General features: G+C 34.3%; 1 protein-coding gene across 2 annotated transcripts in view; it reads left to right on the top strand.

Moving 5' to 3' along the window:
* The window catches only part of LOC123550259 (nuclear receptor subfamily 5 group A member 2-like), a 35,789-nt gene that overhangs the window by 4,810 nt on the left and 15,468 nt on the right, over positions 1-15,511 (top strand). Inside the window, exons 1-3 of one of the 2 annotated variants that reach the window (XM_053524914.1) lie at positions 6,047-6,271; positions 14,129-14,254; positions 14,816-14,956. In XM_053524914.1, coding sequence (XP_053380889.1) covers positions 6,154-6,271; positions 14,129-14,254; positions 14,816-14,956 — 385 coding nt within the window. In that variant the 5' untranslated portion in view covers positions 6,047-6,153. Of the gene's footprint in view, positions 1-6,046; positions 6,272-14,128; positions 14,255-14,815; positions 14,957-15,511 lie in introns of those variants that run through there. The other variant, XM_053524915.1, reaches the window with a different exon arrangement.

The following is a 15,511-nucleotide window of genomic DNA, read 5'->3' as shown; positions in this document are numbered from 1 at the left end:
CATTTAACGCACTGAAACTCTATAAAAGTGCATGTTTAGGTGTGAACATCTAGAAAATATACACAAAAAAAGGTACAAGGAAAAAGTACTACACACATAACTATATATGTAGACAATTAACCAAGATAAAACAAATAAAGTAATACAGTCTGGAATCGCCTCGGAACGGTCAATTGGTAAGTTTAACTGTAAATGGGGCACTATCTCCTTTTCCCCGCGTAAATGATGCTGTTAATTAGGACAGTTTATTACCATGATTACTGCGATGCCAGTTGATATTATATCTACGGACAAGATCGAAGGAGCGGATATGTTTTCTGTAAATGAATGGTTTCAAATATCACTTTTATCTTTAAACAGATAAGACATTGACAATAACAACTTTTAAATTGATTTTTGATCTCTTTCTAAACTTTAGAAATTATGATTTAGCGTCTTGTCAGATCTTTTTATTTTTGAAGGCAAGCTGGGTATTATAAATGTATGTTCTGTTAGAATTTGTATGTGAATTCTTCGATTTTCGTACATTTTTCTCACTTTTAATGATATCTTAGGTTTGGAGTGTATCTCTTCTCAGTCACCCAGAGTTGGCACTATTTGTTCTCTTTAAGTCCGAAACGAAATTAAATTTCTTATTGACTTTACATGTAATGTAGAAGTGCAGTTCGCGCCGCAATGCGAGATTGTATCTTTGAAATTACAAAGGTTTAATGAGTTGTTTGCATGCTCTTGTAGATTTCATGCTTTAAGATATAAATTATGTTTTGTTTGAAATAATTTCCTTTTTGAAAAAAAAATAGCGTACGTAAAACTTTTTTCCCAACCATTGAAGTACCATGTGAATTAGTAGACTTACTACGGTAAATGTTCGTGACTGAAAATAAATGTTTACACATTTGCTGACAGGTAACTAACCCTTAGCCTACTAAATTTCTAAAATGGACTGGTCTATCTTTCAATCTGGGCTGTACCGTTTATTATTTGAAGGGGTGTTCACTTAAAAATTACTGACTGAATAGCGAACAGGGCAGACCATGATCAGACTGCACGGATGTGGGATGTGCAGGCTGATCTTGGTCTACATTGGTCGCAAAGGCAAAAACACTTGCCGCCAGCAGGCTAAAGGTTAAGAGCTTAGAAGACCAATTCAAAATGGGATACTGCTGTATTAAACATGAATGTATTCATTGGCTTTTATATACCATATGTTTGGACTTCTTACCTAGGCTGCGACTTCAGGCCAGTCTAATAGTCTAAAACGCGTTTAGATTAGTGCTATTTTTTCTGTGCATGGACAGGGCATGTACTACGTCAAGTTTGTCTTATACATGTATTTTGCTGCGGCAATCTAAGATATATGAATTAAGTGACCAAATGACAATTTTTGTATGTATAAGTAAAGAGACAATGAATGTGTTGTGTTTTTATAATTTCAAGCTTAACATCAAAAGTATGTTTTACATGACTTAATTCCAGTTACGGTGTGATATAGCCGAGCATTTGGAACAAATTTAATTTTCTTCGTCTAGGCATTGCTAATGCAACAGATAACAATCGCACAGAAACCGGTGTTATATTAAAGTCATTAAATTTGAAAATTATAATTTTTACAAAGAATAATTACTATTGATGAACGCTAGGTCATACAGGTGATATCTATTTTGATATAAATCTGACACATAAATATCTGGAAGTGTAAAATATCTAAAATATATGACATTATCTTTAATCACACATCGAATTAGTTCTTAGGTATCATATATTACTGATATTACCGCCAAATGTTCAAATAATACTTCAGAAATTTTGTGCATATTTATAAACGGGCACTATACAGTATACCATTACACAGCTTAATTGGCACTGATTGAGTCTGTAGAAGTAATGAATCCGCGGCTTGGTCTGAAGACTTTGGAAGACAATGATAGACTAGCTTCTAAACTATGATATATATTTTTTTAACTTTCATCTTTAAAAATGGTAATATAACCATTCTATACCCTGTTCTCTGAGAAAATTTGTAAAATAGACTGGTATTTGTCACTATTATATAAAATATAACACGAGGGCCATGATGGCCCTATATCGCTCACCAGAGTTGATCGAGCCTACTGACCTAGTTTTTGACCCCACATGACCCAGTTTAAAACTGGACCTAGAAATCATCAAGACAAACATTCTGACATAGTTTCATAAAGATTGGATTACAACTGTGGCCTCTAAAGCGTTAACAAGTTTTTTCCTTTGATTTGACCGGGTGACCTAGTTTTTGACCCCACCTTACCCAGATTCGAACTTGACCTAGAGTTTATCAAGACAAACATTCTGGCCAATATTCACGAGTTTCAAACTTAAACTGTGGTCTCTAGAATGCTCACAAGATTTTCCTTTGATCTGACCTACTAACCTAGTTTTTGACCCCACATAACCAAGTTTCGAAACTGACATAGAGATCAGCAAGACAAATATTCTGATAAAGTTTAATAAAGATTGGGTCACAACTGTGGCCTCTAGAGTGTTAACAAGTTTTTCCTTTGATTTGACCGGATGACCTAGTTTTTGACCCCACATGACCCATATTCAAACTTGACTTAGAGTTTATCAAGACAAACATTCCGACTAATGCTCATGACTTTCAAACTTAAACTGTGGTCTCTAGAGTGTTAACAAGATTTTCCTTTGATCTAGCCTACTGACCTAGTTTTTGACCCCACATAACCCAGTTTCAAACTTGACCTAGAGATCATCAAGACAAACAGTCTGACCAAGTTTCATAAAGATTGGTCACAAATGTGGCCTCTAGAGTGTTAACAAGGCAAATTTTGACTGCCGACGCACGACGGACGGCGACGGACGCCGGACAATAACCGGTCACAATAGCTCACCTTGTTTCAAAGACAGTGTCAATGCTCATTGTTTTATAACTTAAACATTTCCTGTTCCAGAATGTGCCTAAAACATTGTAAATATTAAATTATAAAAAAAAACCATCTTGATTTAACCAGTATTGTGCTGCAGTATTTATTTTGAAATGCACATGTTGTCGGTAAAATATCTGGAAAATGTTTTACGCGCAGGAGAACTCAAAACTTCGGATTTAAATACTTATTTTTTTCTACCTTTGACTGATATGAACATCTTAAGACATGTTCGTTTTATACTGCAGACAGAAAAATATTTATAGGCAGCATGTGTGAAAGACGGAAACGTTGACAAAGTTGTGACACTTAATCGAACATCAACGTGGTTTATTGCCACAGAAAATGTCTTATTACATAGCGATTGTTTTGTAAGGAAACACTTAACAAAAGGAAATTAAAATCGCATGACCATGTATATTTCACAAGTGCTTTAAATGAAAACGTGGTACATGCAAATGCTAAACCCATGTCTGGCTGCATACATATCAATAGAACATGCTATATCAGCTGTACATTGGCATTGTTTTTGGATCCGTAGTCGCCACAGAAATATATAACCAAAAGGCAAGACAATCCCTTAAACGCATTGAGGTTTGGTGGTGGCAGCATAATTATGCATAGTACTGTTTAAGAACTAAAAACGGAATCAAAATACCATGCACTAGCAATACCTTTACTAGTAATTGAAATGACAAGGTCTGAAATGAGTTGAAACAAATACAGGACCTTGCGAGGTTCTAGTATATACTGATATGAGGACCAATAGCGACTAATTTCCTCCTAAGATCCAAGATTCTAAGAAAACCAATGTTTCACCCGACCTTGTTCTAAAGGCACTTTGCTGCCTTAGTAGACACCGCCTCTAGAGGGCGGCGGCTTTTGGACCTCAATTGGTGTGGCGGCGTAGATTTAGGTGACGTTCTGTCCCTGCGAAATATCAGAAACATGTTGAATATGTAACGTTTTTAATGGAAAAATACTGTTATATTTCAATGTATAAAAGATTTTATCTCAAATACAGCTGACATAAATAAAGGAAAAATGCCATTATTCAGACAAATTGATGCTAATGTATGACAACTTCTCCTCAACATTGTTCTAGTGAAATCACAAAAAGGACAAAACTACGACATCGGCTGGAGCCACTTTCTACTTATTCCGACTTTTCAAAGCCTGTTTGTACTTCTTGCAAATTGGTATGTATGGATCAGTCTGGTTAATTATTCAATTGCTCACTTACACACCCTCTTTAAATTCGGGAAAATTCTGCAGTCGAAGTTAAATTTTGTTTAATCTCCATCCAAGTTTCTTTTTCAGTCTGTAAGTTGCTTCTACACTATTTTCTCTACTTTCTTGTCCAAATATACAGTGCAAATGGTCCTTGTAGCGGTTAAATTCTGCTCTTGAATAATCCTTTTCTGTAAGCCAACGACCGCAATCATGTAGCATATCATTCCAACACCGGGCGTCAGTAAGATCTGAGACACAGGGCAGCAATAGGTTGTCTTGGTAATTTAATTAATCATATGTTTTATAAAGTTAAAATTAAAACTTCACAATTTGCGTTTTCATGTACCAAAAGCATCGCTGGCATATATGCATGAGTCTGAAAATTAGGGCTGATAAATAAAAATCGCCAAGCAGAAATGTTGACACTATTCAATGGTATTAAAATGAAATACTTGTAAATTCCAAGAGCATGGCCAAAAATGGCTGATGAACGTATGTAAGTATGCATAAACTGATTACTTTTGTCACGTGCTATAGCATGAGTCTCTTGATATTTGCATTTAATTTGTACATGCGCAGTGCTACGTCAATACATTTCGCACTGTCATATGTTTGATGTTGTTGGTCATATCCAACTTATATTTAGATACTGAAACATGTTCCACGAACATGACTGTTGGCTATCAAAGAATTATTATTGTCCGCAGTGCACTTCACTCACACTGTTTTGTAATTTCATGAGCAAAAATAGATATTTTGGTAAAACAAAATTTTTGCTCGTAGATAGTTTGTTTTGATATTGTTGGCAGACATAGCAAACTTTTATCCAGACTCTATCGAATGTTGAGCATTGCACCAGACTGCTGGGCTGACTGCCCTGAATTCACGCCCAAAAATAAGTATTTAATGAAATAGTATCTTTTAACATTGAACATACCCCAAGACATACCCAAAAAGTATCATTAATTTGCATATCATTAAAAAATATCTTTAAAATGATAAGCGGCGTAGATATAATGATATTTGGCGTATGGAAATGATCAGAATTAAAAGGAAAATAACGCCTAGACATGAAAGTTGTGAACATACCTGTAAGAAGCAGCTCTGTAACGACAGTAGCAGGCTCAATTTGAGAATCTTTAAACTAAATTGCAAAATTGAATTAACAATAGGTATCCTAGCAGTACAGGTAGTCATATTTTCGTCCTGGGTCAGAATCTCTCTTATAAGAACTCGTAATTCATTTCTTGCAAGTGAGGTAGGCTACGCAACGGAAGGAAAATTTTACTTTCGATTTCTCTGGCAACGATAAATTAATTAAAACTTCAAAGTTACAATAAATAATTTAGTTTTTGGTATCAAAACTAAATTTGGAAGCAAAAACTAATAAATATGTGTCGCGCTATGAGAAAACCAACATAGTGTTTGCCTATTTGCGACCAGCATGGATCCAGACCAGCATCCGCGCACTGAGTCTGGTGACTCAGGATCCATGCTGTTCGCTTTCAAAGCCTATTGCAGAAATTTAGAGAACCCGTTAACGAACAGCATGGATCATGACCAGACTGCGCGGATGCACAGGCTGGTCTGGATCAAATGCACTATGTTGGTTTTCTCATGGTGCGGCTCAGTTATGATCTAAGTGTGTCTTCTGTTATTCAGCGTTATTAAAGAGACTTAGCATTTCAATACGTACCTGCTCTGTGCCCTGATTGCTCTAAGATATAGGTAAAAAGTCGTGCTATAATTATGCTTACGTTGAAATATGTGGCGTTTTTTAATGCCTTTAATATTTTTTGCACGGAATTTTGCGTGCACGGCAAGGGTTGTCGGAAACGAAAAATAATCCTTTCGACCAATGTTTTATTTGTAATGCGCATGCGTACTAAGCAACAAGAAAAATAAACATGGCGGAGGGTTCGGATGTGTCCGAAATTTCAGAAATTGTGTGAAAAAAATTGTCATTATCAGACATACCGGTCACTTTTTATTAAAGTAAACAATGATTCAGAACCCTAATGAAGTAGAAACCACACTTCTGCCTGTTATGAACGAGGAAAACGCGCCAACAGAGCTGTCAATTACACCCGGTGGCGAAAATCAAGACGCTTCTGGCAAAGGTAGAGTGGTTGCAAATTTTTAGTTTGTCAACCGTTTTCCTAACAAAAATGAGCTTTATAAATTATGTTTCAGGCTTCATTTGTGTGTTATCTTGACTAATAATTGTATAAATAAATGTTTGCTTAGCCCGTTTTTATGCATTTTGCAATAATCTGCAGGTGTTTTGCATGCGGAATTTTTGCTGCAAATTATCGGCAAAGGGAGGCAAATCATACGGTTTTCTCAATGTAAACAATACTCTTAGTACGTTTATGTATGTTTAATGTGGTTTAGTTATTGTAAGAGGTACAGATATTTGTTGCAAACAAAATATTTTAGTTAAGTTTGGATTGTATTTTAAGTTGTGTTGGCAGTCCACTATTTATGAGCTTGTCCGTAAAGGGGAACTGTGGCAGCAGCCCCATTAAATAGCACTTACCTCATGTGAAATTATCATTTTTGACATGTTAAACTCCTTGATATTACCTGACGCCTGTAATAAATTTTATAAACCATCATTGTAGATAGTTTTTTGACTTTTTTTGAGATTTACCCAGTCTGTAAATTTATAGAATGAGAAATCTTTGAATTTATGGATTGTCTGTACATTTACAGAATATCTGTAAAAACAACAAAATCCTAGACCTGATAAATATATCCCTGTGGCCCCGGTATGGGTTTTGGCCCACATAAGGGGTAAAGTAGTAAGACCCTTGTTTAATCAATCAAGATTTGAAAAAATCTATTTCAGGCAACTAAAATTCCTTGTTTTTGAATGTTTTGGAATAAAACTGTACCATGTATGATACAGGGGTTCCACTAGACCTGAAAACCCAAGAGTCCCAGGACCCTTGGCCCAAATTTTGAAGGGTCCTTTTCCAAAATACAGGAGTCCTGTCCCAACACGTCCATATAATTGACTATATATTTTTATTTAGTAATACGTAGATCTATACCTAAGAAAACAATAAACCCAAGATCATGTTACAGCATAATAAAAATGTCAGTTTCAGGTCATATAGTCTCAAATTGTAAACTAATATTTATCAAAATTCACGTTATTTTTATTAGGTTTTTCTTCAATATTTCATTTAATTTTTAATAACAGAATAGTGCTATAACACTCTAAAAATGTATCCAAAATGTACTATCCGGATACTGGTACACTTTCGAAATGTCATCGGAAAGCAGTTTTTGCTCAGTTTACTTGGCCAACTAAGCTAAATCAGAGATAGTTCCTCAAATAATGATGCTACTTATCATTAAAAACTGCATTGAAAATCAGTTTTTTTTAAGGAATTTTGGAAATATGCATATGACATTGGGTGTAATTAGACTCGTGAGCGGACATTCTAAACTTATTTTTGCTTTCGAAATTCATCCAAATTTGTGAAGTTTCTTGTTGAAATTACGGTATGATCACTAAACAATGGTCTAATTTAAAGTTGGCATGAAAAAATCTTGCAGGGCACTTTCACATGCTCGGTAATCAGCTGCTTACGGTAATTTAATAATTGGCGCCTTTTTGACAGTACACAGGATCAATATGCTTTATCAATTAATTTCAACACTTCTTTGATTCTTGTTACCTATGTGTTCCCGCCGTGACCTAACTTGCTGATAAAAAAATCAGCGAGGCATGTCTACAGGAGAAAGGGCGGGATTTAGCAGAAGATCAAAGGCAGGAGGGCATGGCCGCGAGTGTTTATTTTGAATACACGTGTCTATCGTGGAAATAGTTTTACTGAAGGAAATGAATGATAAGAGAAAGGATTATCAAAGGAAAATGCCCCCGGGTCCCGAAGGACGCACAGGCAAGTATCATGCCGGGTCCTTTGAGCATCTTTTGAAAATCTCCCGGGTCCGGACCCGGGGTCCCGGGTCAAATGGAACCCCTGTGATAGCGTTCTTGTATCAGTTAACATTCTTTTCTCGGCAGTTGTCCACAGAAGATAACCACAATGGATTATATGCTCAATATTGTGTAAATCAGGAGGATTTTTAAAGGCAGCGGGTAATACACGATTAAGGCACCGGATATGTAGCGAAACTGTTAATAGATAGTTTTATTTAGCGTCAAAAATAGCATACAAATATATAACATAATAACATAGTATTAAAACGATAGAAAATATAAATTTGTGCATAAAATTTCAATGTTGAACATCTGAATTGAACAAAAATAATAATATCACAGAGTTAATAATGATCACAGAAAATATACAGAATTTTATCGACTCTGAAAGATGCTGTTAGATAATCATATTCTTTAAGTTCATGCTTGATTAAAAAAAAATCCAAGATGACAAAGATCCTGACATGGAATAGTATGTTGATGCTGGGAAAGCCCAGAAAAGTCCGAAGACTTATTTCCACTGGGGTCCCGGTTTAATTGAAAGAAAAAACAACACTATCTATGAAAAACTTGTATCAGGGAAAAATGCTTATCAACAGAAATATATCTAAATCTATTTTCAAATAAAGCTATGTTCATTTAAAAAAATTGTTTCTCTTCTTAAGATGTATTATATATTTAAAAGGCAAGATTAATATAGTAAATAGACATAAGGATTAAAATTGAGAACATAGATACTAAAGATTTAGTACTTTTCCAGGTAAAACTTTTTTATTTCTCGTTTGAACTTTTTATGGTTTTTGATTGACTGCATGCTCTCTGGCAGCGAATTCCAAGTGTTGCGATTGGTTGCTATACGAAATGATATACAGATAAAGAGATCATTTACTATTTTGCAACGTCTGTTTCATCTTATTAAAACAGGTTAAAATCTACTTAGGCTTAAAAACAAAAAGAAAGAAAGGCATAGAAAAGAAAGCGCTGGTACGAATATGTGATCAATGGTGAATTGAGACTGAAATGTTAACAATTTGAAAATACTAAAACACGATAATTCCTCCTGATAACAGCAACAGATGATTTTGCAGATATCAAAGGCAATGCAAAAGTTCTGGCATTAGGTCATTTCATTAAGTAGTTAATTGTGAAGAGTCTACATGAAGCTATTATGTGGGCCAACAAAATCAATTCAAACAATATCTCCCATTTTAACACCACTTGGAAGGACCTGGCGTAAATAGTTCTTTTCTCCACTTTTCGCCTCTTAGGCTGGTAGATATTTTACAGCTGTTAAGTGGTCTTTATGCCTAACCTGCAATAGCAGAAAACCATAAGGGAATCCGCCGACAGTGACCACATATTAATATGGTAAAACTCTTTAGCTGATGTTGGAAGCTAATAAACTGATAAATTATTGATTAACCTGTCAGAAAATATTCAATTTGAATTTATTTCGTACAATCTGGAGTAAAATCTGGATACCACATTTCTCCAGTATGTGCATTGGACATGTAGAACGGTGTAAAAGGTAACTTTATCATACCATATTATTGTAAAATAATTGTTCTTGACAGTTGCAGAACATTAAGTTTAATTTACTTTATTTATGCCTGGACATACATAGTTTTATGATCACTAATAAAATTTAAAATACATCATATAAAATGTCCAGTAAACATGATTTTCGGGGTATATTTTATTCCAAATGAGTCGGCACCCGTCCTAAAAAGTGTCGCTTGCCTCCAACGTATAATTAGATCTAGTAATTCAACAGTTACAAGGACTTTCTTGACATTTTTCGTATAGTGTCCGATGCCAAGTTTTTGTGTGATAGCCGGTGCCACAATTTCATAACAAAACAAAATATTGTATATTATCCGTAGCCCATGCGATCATTGTTTACGGCTGTATAAATGCAATTGGAAGCTTTTAAAACTATTCTTTTTCATCACAGACAAAGCCTATGTCAGTTTGCATTGATGACAACCAGACTTGACTTCTAAAATCTTTGATAAACCTCAGAACCACCACTTTTGTTTACACATTTTTATCACATGGGTTTGCAGTGCATTATTTCTTTTCCTTAGTTAGTTTAGGTTAACTCCAAGGTAGTAAAAAAGACATAGAGCAAAATGCTACACCTTATGCTTCAAAGTGTTCTGTGAAATACAGCAATGTAGGAACTTAATGTTTTTCTGACTCTCCTTCACAACTTTCCCCATGTCTTCAATTTTTGACAGGTGTTTATATACGTATAGAAACCGGTGCACTTTCGTATAGAAGCAGCAGAATGCAAAAAAATCGTATAGAATCCGTTTTGATTAACCACTGTGAGAAGGAAACATCCTTTTGAACAAATAATGAATTTAACAGGGCTGAATGCATGCGCAATGAATTTGACAGTAGTAGCTTTCCCGGTTGGTACGCCAAAACATATACCCTCCATTTCCTCACATGATGTCTATACACGGGGAATTAATATTTTAAGAATTTTCTATCTGTAAATTTATAGACCGGGTGTATAAAATGTGATGAAAGTACAAATTTCCTCACTGCATTTTGAATTTAGAAAAGATTTTTACTTAAATTGTACAGACTGAAAAATCTTTGAATTTATAGATTATCCATATATTTACAGAAGTCTGTAAAAATCATCGATCTCTTAGACCTGATATAGCTTAATGTTCAGAACTTTATGTTCAAGAGATACTTCAATCCACATAATGTTCTTTGCGTTCAATTTCTTCCATCTATCTATAATCTGGCACTTCACAACTCCCTTCTATCGGCGAATCTTATCGACAGGAATGTGAGAGAAACGCTTAGAGAAAGAAGTCTTTAAAAAAGTACTAGAATTTTTTCGTAGATGTCCAGGGTTTGCAATTAATATTGGTGTCTAGTCTATCGTCCATCCTCCAATATTTATATAAACAGTCATGTTCTCCTTAAAAACTTTGGGTCAAAATTACACCAAATTTGGTCTTTAGCATCCTGGCAAGGTCCTCTTTCCAATTTATTCAAATGGTTCTGTTTGACCTTTAAGGGTGGATAGAGCTAAAAATAGAAATAACTTTAAATAACTTCTTTACAGATCTTCATCAAACTTGGTCAGCATTATTATAAGGTCCTCTAAGTTTGTTTAATAAGGGCCATTTTGGTCCTTATAGGGACAGCTAGAGCTAAAAATAGAAAAAAAAAAACACTTTAAAACAACTTCTTTTTATAAACTGCTCGATGGATCTTCATCAGGTTTGGTCTATAGCTTCATTATAAGGTCCTCTCCCAGTTTTGTTCAAATGGGGGTGTTTGACCACCTTTTGTGGGTTGTTAGAGAAAAAAATACAAAAAAAGCTGTTAACAGCTTTTTCTCATTAAGTGCCTGATTGATCTCGCTGCATCATTGTAATGTTCTCTGCAAAATTTGTTGAAATGGAGCAATTACTTAGCCTCTTTTAGGAGCTGCTAGAGCTGAAATAATAAAAAAAACTTCAAAATTCTGTTGCTCACGAACCACTTGATGGATCTTCATCAAACTTGGTCTGTAACATTGTTGTACAGTCCTCTGTTAAATTTCTTTAAATGAGCTGTGCCATGGGAAAACAAACATAATGGCTTTGCGACCAGCATGGATCCAGACCAGCCTGCGCATCCGCGCAGTCTGGTCAGGATCCATGCTGTTCGCTAACAGTTTCTATAATAGCAATAGACTTTGAAAGCGAACAGCATGGATCCTGACCAGACTGCGCGGATGCGCAGGCTGGTCTGGATCCATGCTGGTCGCAAAGCCACTATGTTGGTTTTCTTATGGCACGGCTCAAATGGTTAGCACTTGGGCCCATGTAAGAGGACATTAGAGCTAAAAATAAAAATTATTTCTTTATGACTTTTTCCCTTGAACTGCTGGGCAGATCTTCCTTAAACTTGGTTTGTAACATCCTTGTAAGGTCCTCTCTCAAATTTGTTTAAAGTTGGGCACTTGGTTTGCATTATATTATGTATACTAAATACAGTTGTTACCATTTGGGATTGTGTTTCATGAACTGGTGAACGATTACGGCCCACTGTTGTCCTCTTGTTTTACTTTTTAGTTACATTAGTTCTGTAATCTGTATAAAACATTTTCGAATTTCATGCAGTTAAAAAATTTTTTTTATATATATGGACAGTCATTTAGTGATGTGTAATAACATTTTGATTTAAATTTACATGGAAATATAAGAGACATCTGCTAGTTTTTAACAAAAAGTCTGTAAAGGTTCCAGATTTTCAGTTTGAATTCAGGATGATTTTACCTTGTTTTGCTTGGAAAAGCTGCAGCTGTCCTTTGTGTAAACATAAATCCTAAGATAAAGTCAATAGTAATTGGCTAATGTGTCTTTATTGCGGAAATGCCCTTGCATCGCCCAGGTTGGCTCAAAATAACTGAGCCATATTAACAAAGCACTAAAACATTAAGAAATACTTCTTTAAGTCAGTGTAAGGGACAAACGGAATTGCAGGATTCTGTAAATCAGTTTGTTATTTTAGTGAATTTTAGTAAATGGTATTTATAGTGTATTACAGTCTTGTCCAACTTACACTGTCAAATTATTATTTGAATAAATATGACAACTTTCTGTATATTTGATAAAATGAAAAACCGATCATTTACAGGACATGTATTATAATTGTTTGTTTATGGCAGTCACTGACCTTAGATATGTGTATATAACTAAAGGTAATAGACCTTCTCGTAAGTTATCTTCTCGCATAAAATGCAAAGGTCAACTACCTTGTTTTTTCATGTTGGCTGCCTTTTTTTTAACATTTCCTGATTAATGAATCTGTTTTTCTTCTTTTTATTTCTTGCTTGAAATTAAACACTTGTTTGTAAAGATTATGTTCGAGGATATTTTTTGTAGTTTCCAAAAAAAAACTTTTTACTTTTACTAATGTAAGCATAACTCTGTATGCTGGAGTGTTTTATGAAAAGGATACTAGTAAATTGTTTATTAAGTGATGGACATTTTATGAGATTTCTCTAATAAATATCAGACTTCTTTGATTTGGACTGTAATTATGAAGTTTCAGCTCTTTTTAAATAACTTCTTGCGAGGTAAAATTTTTGTTGTTTTTGAATTTTTGTATTTAATATATGTCTCCACAGTGAAGTTAAAGGTAATAATTGTTTATAAGTTTTGCATATTTTATTAATCTTAACTGAATTGGAAAAAAAATAGACCTATAAATTCATGTATCAGTATTTGGATGTTTTGAACGAAATAAAGTAAAAGCTAATCTAAACTGTAGAATTTTTTACACTCTTTTTTGTGAAAATCTCAATCATATATACATACACAAAGTAAAAAGTGTCTCCCCCTTACCACTGCTTTTATTTGTATTTTGAAAAAAAAAAACAACCCCAAAACATTAAAGTGATAGATATTGTCAGCTATTAACAAGGAATATGCCACTCATTACTGGAGCCAGATGATAGATGCTCACCTTTTTCAATTCTGTTTACTTAAGAAGCTCATAACTGTCTTTTTGAAACACTTAGGACCTTTAATGCACAACATTAATAATTTACTTGTATTATGCACCAAAAGAGATATTTTAATGCAAAACTATAAAAAAAAAACAAAACAACGCAAGGCTGGTGTTTAAACTACTTTAATCATCTTTTAAACTGTCTCAACAATTGATTGGTATACGGCGGATTTACTGGGCTTGAACAGCTTACATTCTATTACCACCTCTTAAGTTTCCTAGTTTATGCTTAAATCGTCAGCCATCAGAAGTGCCATAAAAATATTTGGCTTTTATAGTGTAAAAGGTTAGGAAATTTTAAAGTTCTTTAAGCTGTTGTTACTTGAAGGGAAATTCAAAAAGTGTTAAAAGGAAATCATGTTTTGATAATGTTTAACGTTTTGGGAAAATTTAATCAAGACAATTATGTGCAACATTATTCATAAGGTGCAGGTCCTTCTATATAGTATGGTAAAGGTAAAAAGACTGACATTAAGCTGTTTTATATTTTCAGCCTCGTCTTCAGCCGGAGAGATACAGAGTTCAGACCTGAAGTATGGCTTTGATGAACTTTGTCCTGTCTGTGGAGACAAAGTGTCTGGTTATCACTATGGACTTCTCACTTGTGAAAGCTGTAAAGGTATGTAGTACATTATCATAGACATACATCATTCTTATAATCTTATAATCCCTGAAAAGTCTTTAAATTTTACAAGAATTCAGCATGTATTGCCCAAAAAATGTAAAAAAGAGTTGTCAAGATAACTGCTATACTTCTAGAGGGATCTGACCTTAAAGAAATGTATCACTTGTGAAGTGAACTTTTGCAGGAGTTGAGGGCCTTTGAATGAATGTTTGTCTGAATTCACTCCAGTTACAACTTAGAAGAGAGCTAGCTTTCAGAAATGCATGACTTATGCGACTGTGCATATAGTTAGAACGTATATGTTATCTAAACAGGTTGAGTTGTCACCTTTGAAATTAAATATTTTCCTGGTAGACAAATAACAGAATATTGTACGTATATCCTTAAAGTGAACTTTTTATGATGATAGTGCTTCTTGCAGTTTTCAAGAGATTTGGCCAAAAAATGAATGAAATAAATTGCTCACAGTGTATAGACATAAGTTCTAATATATATTATGCTTCATTGGATTTGGTCTTGTTATAGTTGGTTAAGCATTTATCATTTGTAATTCAGGATTTTTCAAGCGTACAGTACAAAACAAGAAAGTGTATTCCTGCGTAGACAATAGGAGCTGTCACATTGACAAGTGTCAAAGAAAACGGTGTCCATACTGTCGATTTCAGAAATGTCTCAATGTTGGCATGAAACTGGAAGGTATGTACTGAAATTGTCTGTAGCTAAAATATGCAATAAAGAAGTTCTGTAACAGTTTTGACCAGAATTTGTGATGGAAATTAGAATTGTTGTAACTCCAGCTTTTGGAATGTACATCACAATTATGACATCATAGTATCAAATGGTATGAAGGCACGCTGGAATAGAAAACTTTGAATGGGCAAATATTTTGTGAATATCTTTCAACGATGTAGGCAGTAATATTTGATGTGTCAGAAGTGAAATAATACATCTCCAATAGTGATTTGCCCTTGAATAAAATCATTGTAGCTCAAATGCATATTATTGTATTACTCCAGCTGCACACTTGTGATATATACCTTAGCATCTAAGATCTTAGAATCCAAACTGTGATTTTGTTCGACAACAAATGTAGGTTTGGGATATATTACATTTGTATTTCTTAGGTATAATTTCAAATTATGCATTGAAGAAATTAGAAAAAAACAATACCAAGAAATTGTCTTTGTTAAATACTGGAGCTGTTACCCTTGTCAATGAATAGGAGAAGTGACACTGTTTTTGTTTTGTCAT

This window comes from Mercenaria mercenaria, chromosome 15 (genome assembly GCF_021730395.1).
Source record: "Mercenaria mercenaria strain notata chromosome 15, MADL_Memer_1, whole genome shotgun sequence".
NCBI classification, from domain to species: Eukaryota; Metazoa; Mollusca; class Bivalvia; order Venerida; family Veneridae; genus Mercenaria; species Mercenaria mercenaria.
Note: the sequence above shows the minus strand (reverse complement) of the source record. Positions and strands in the feature narration are given on the sequence as shown.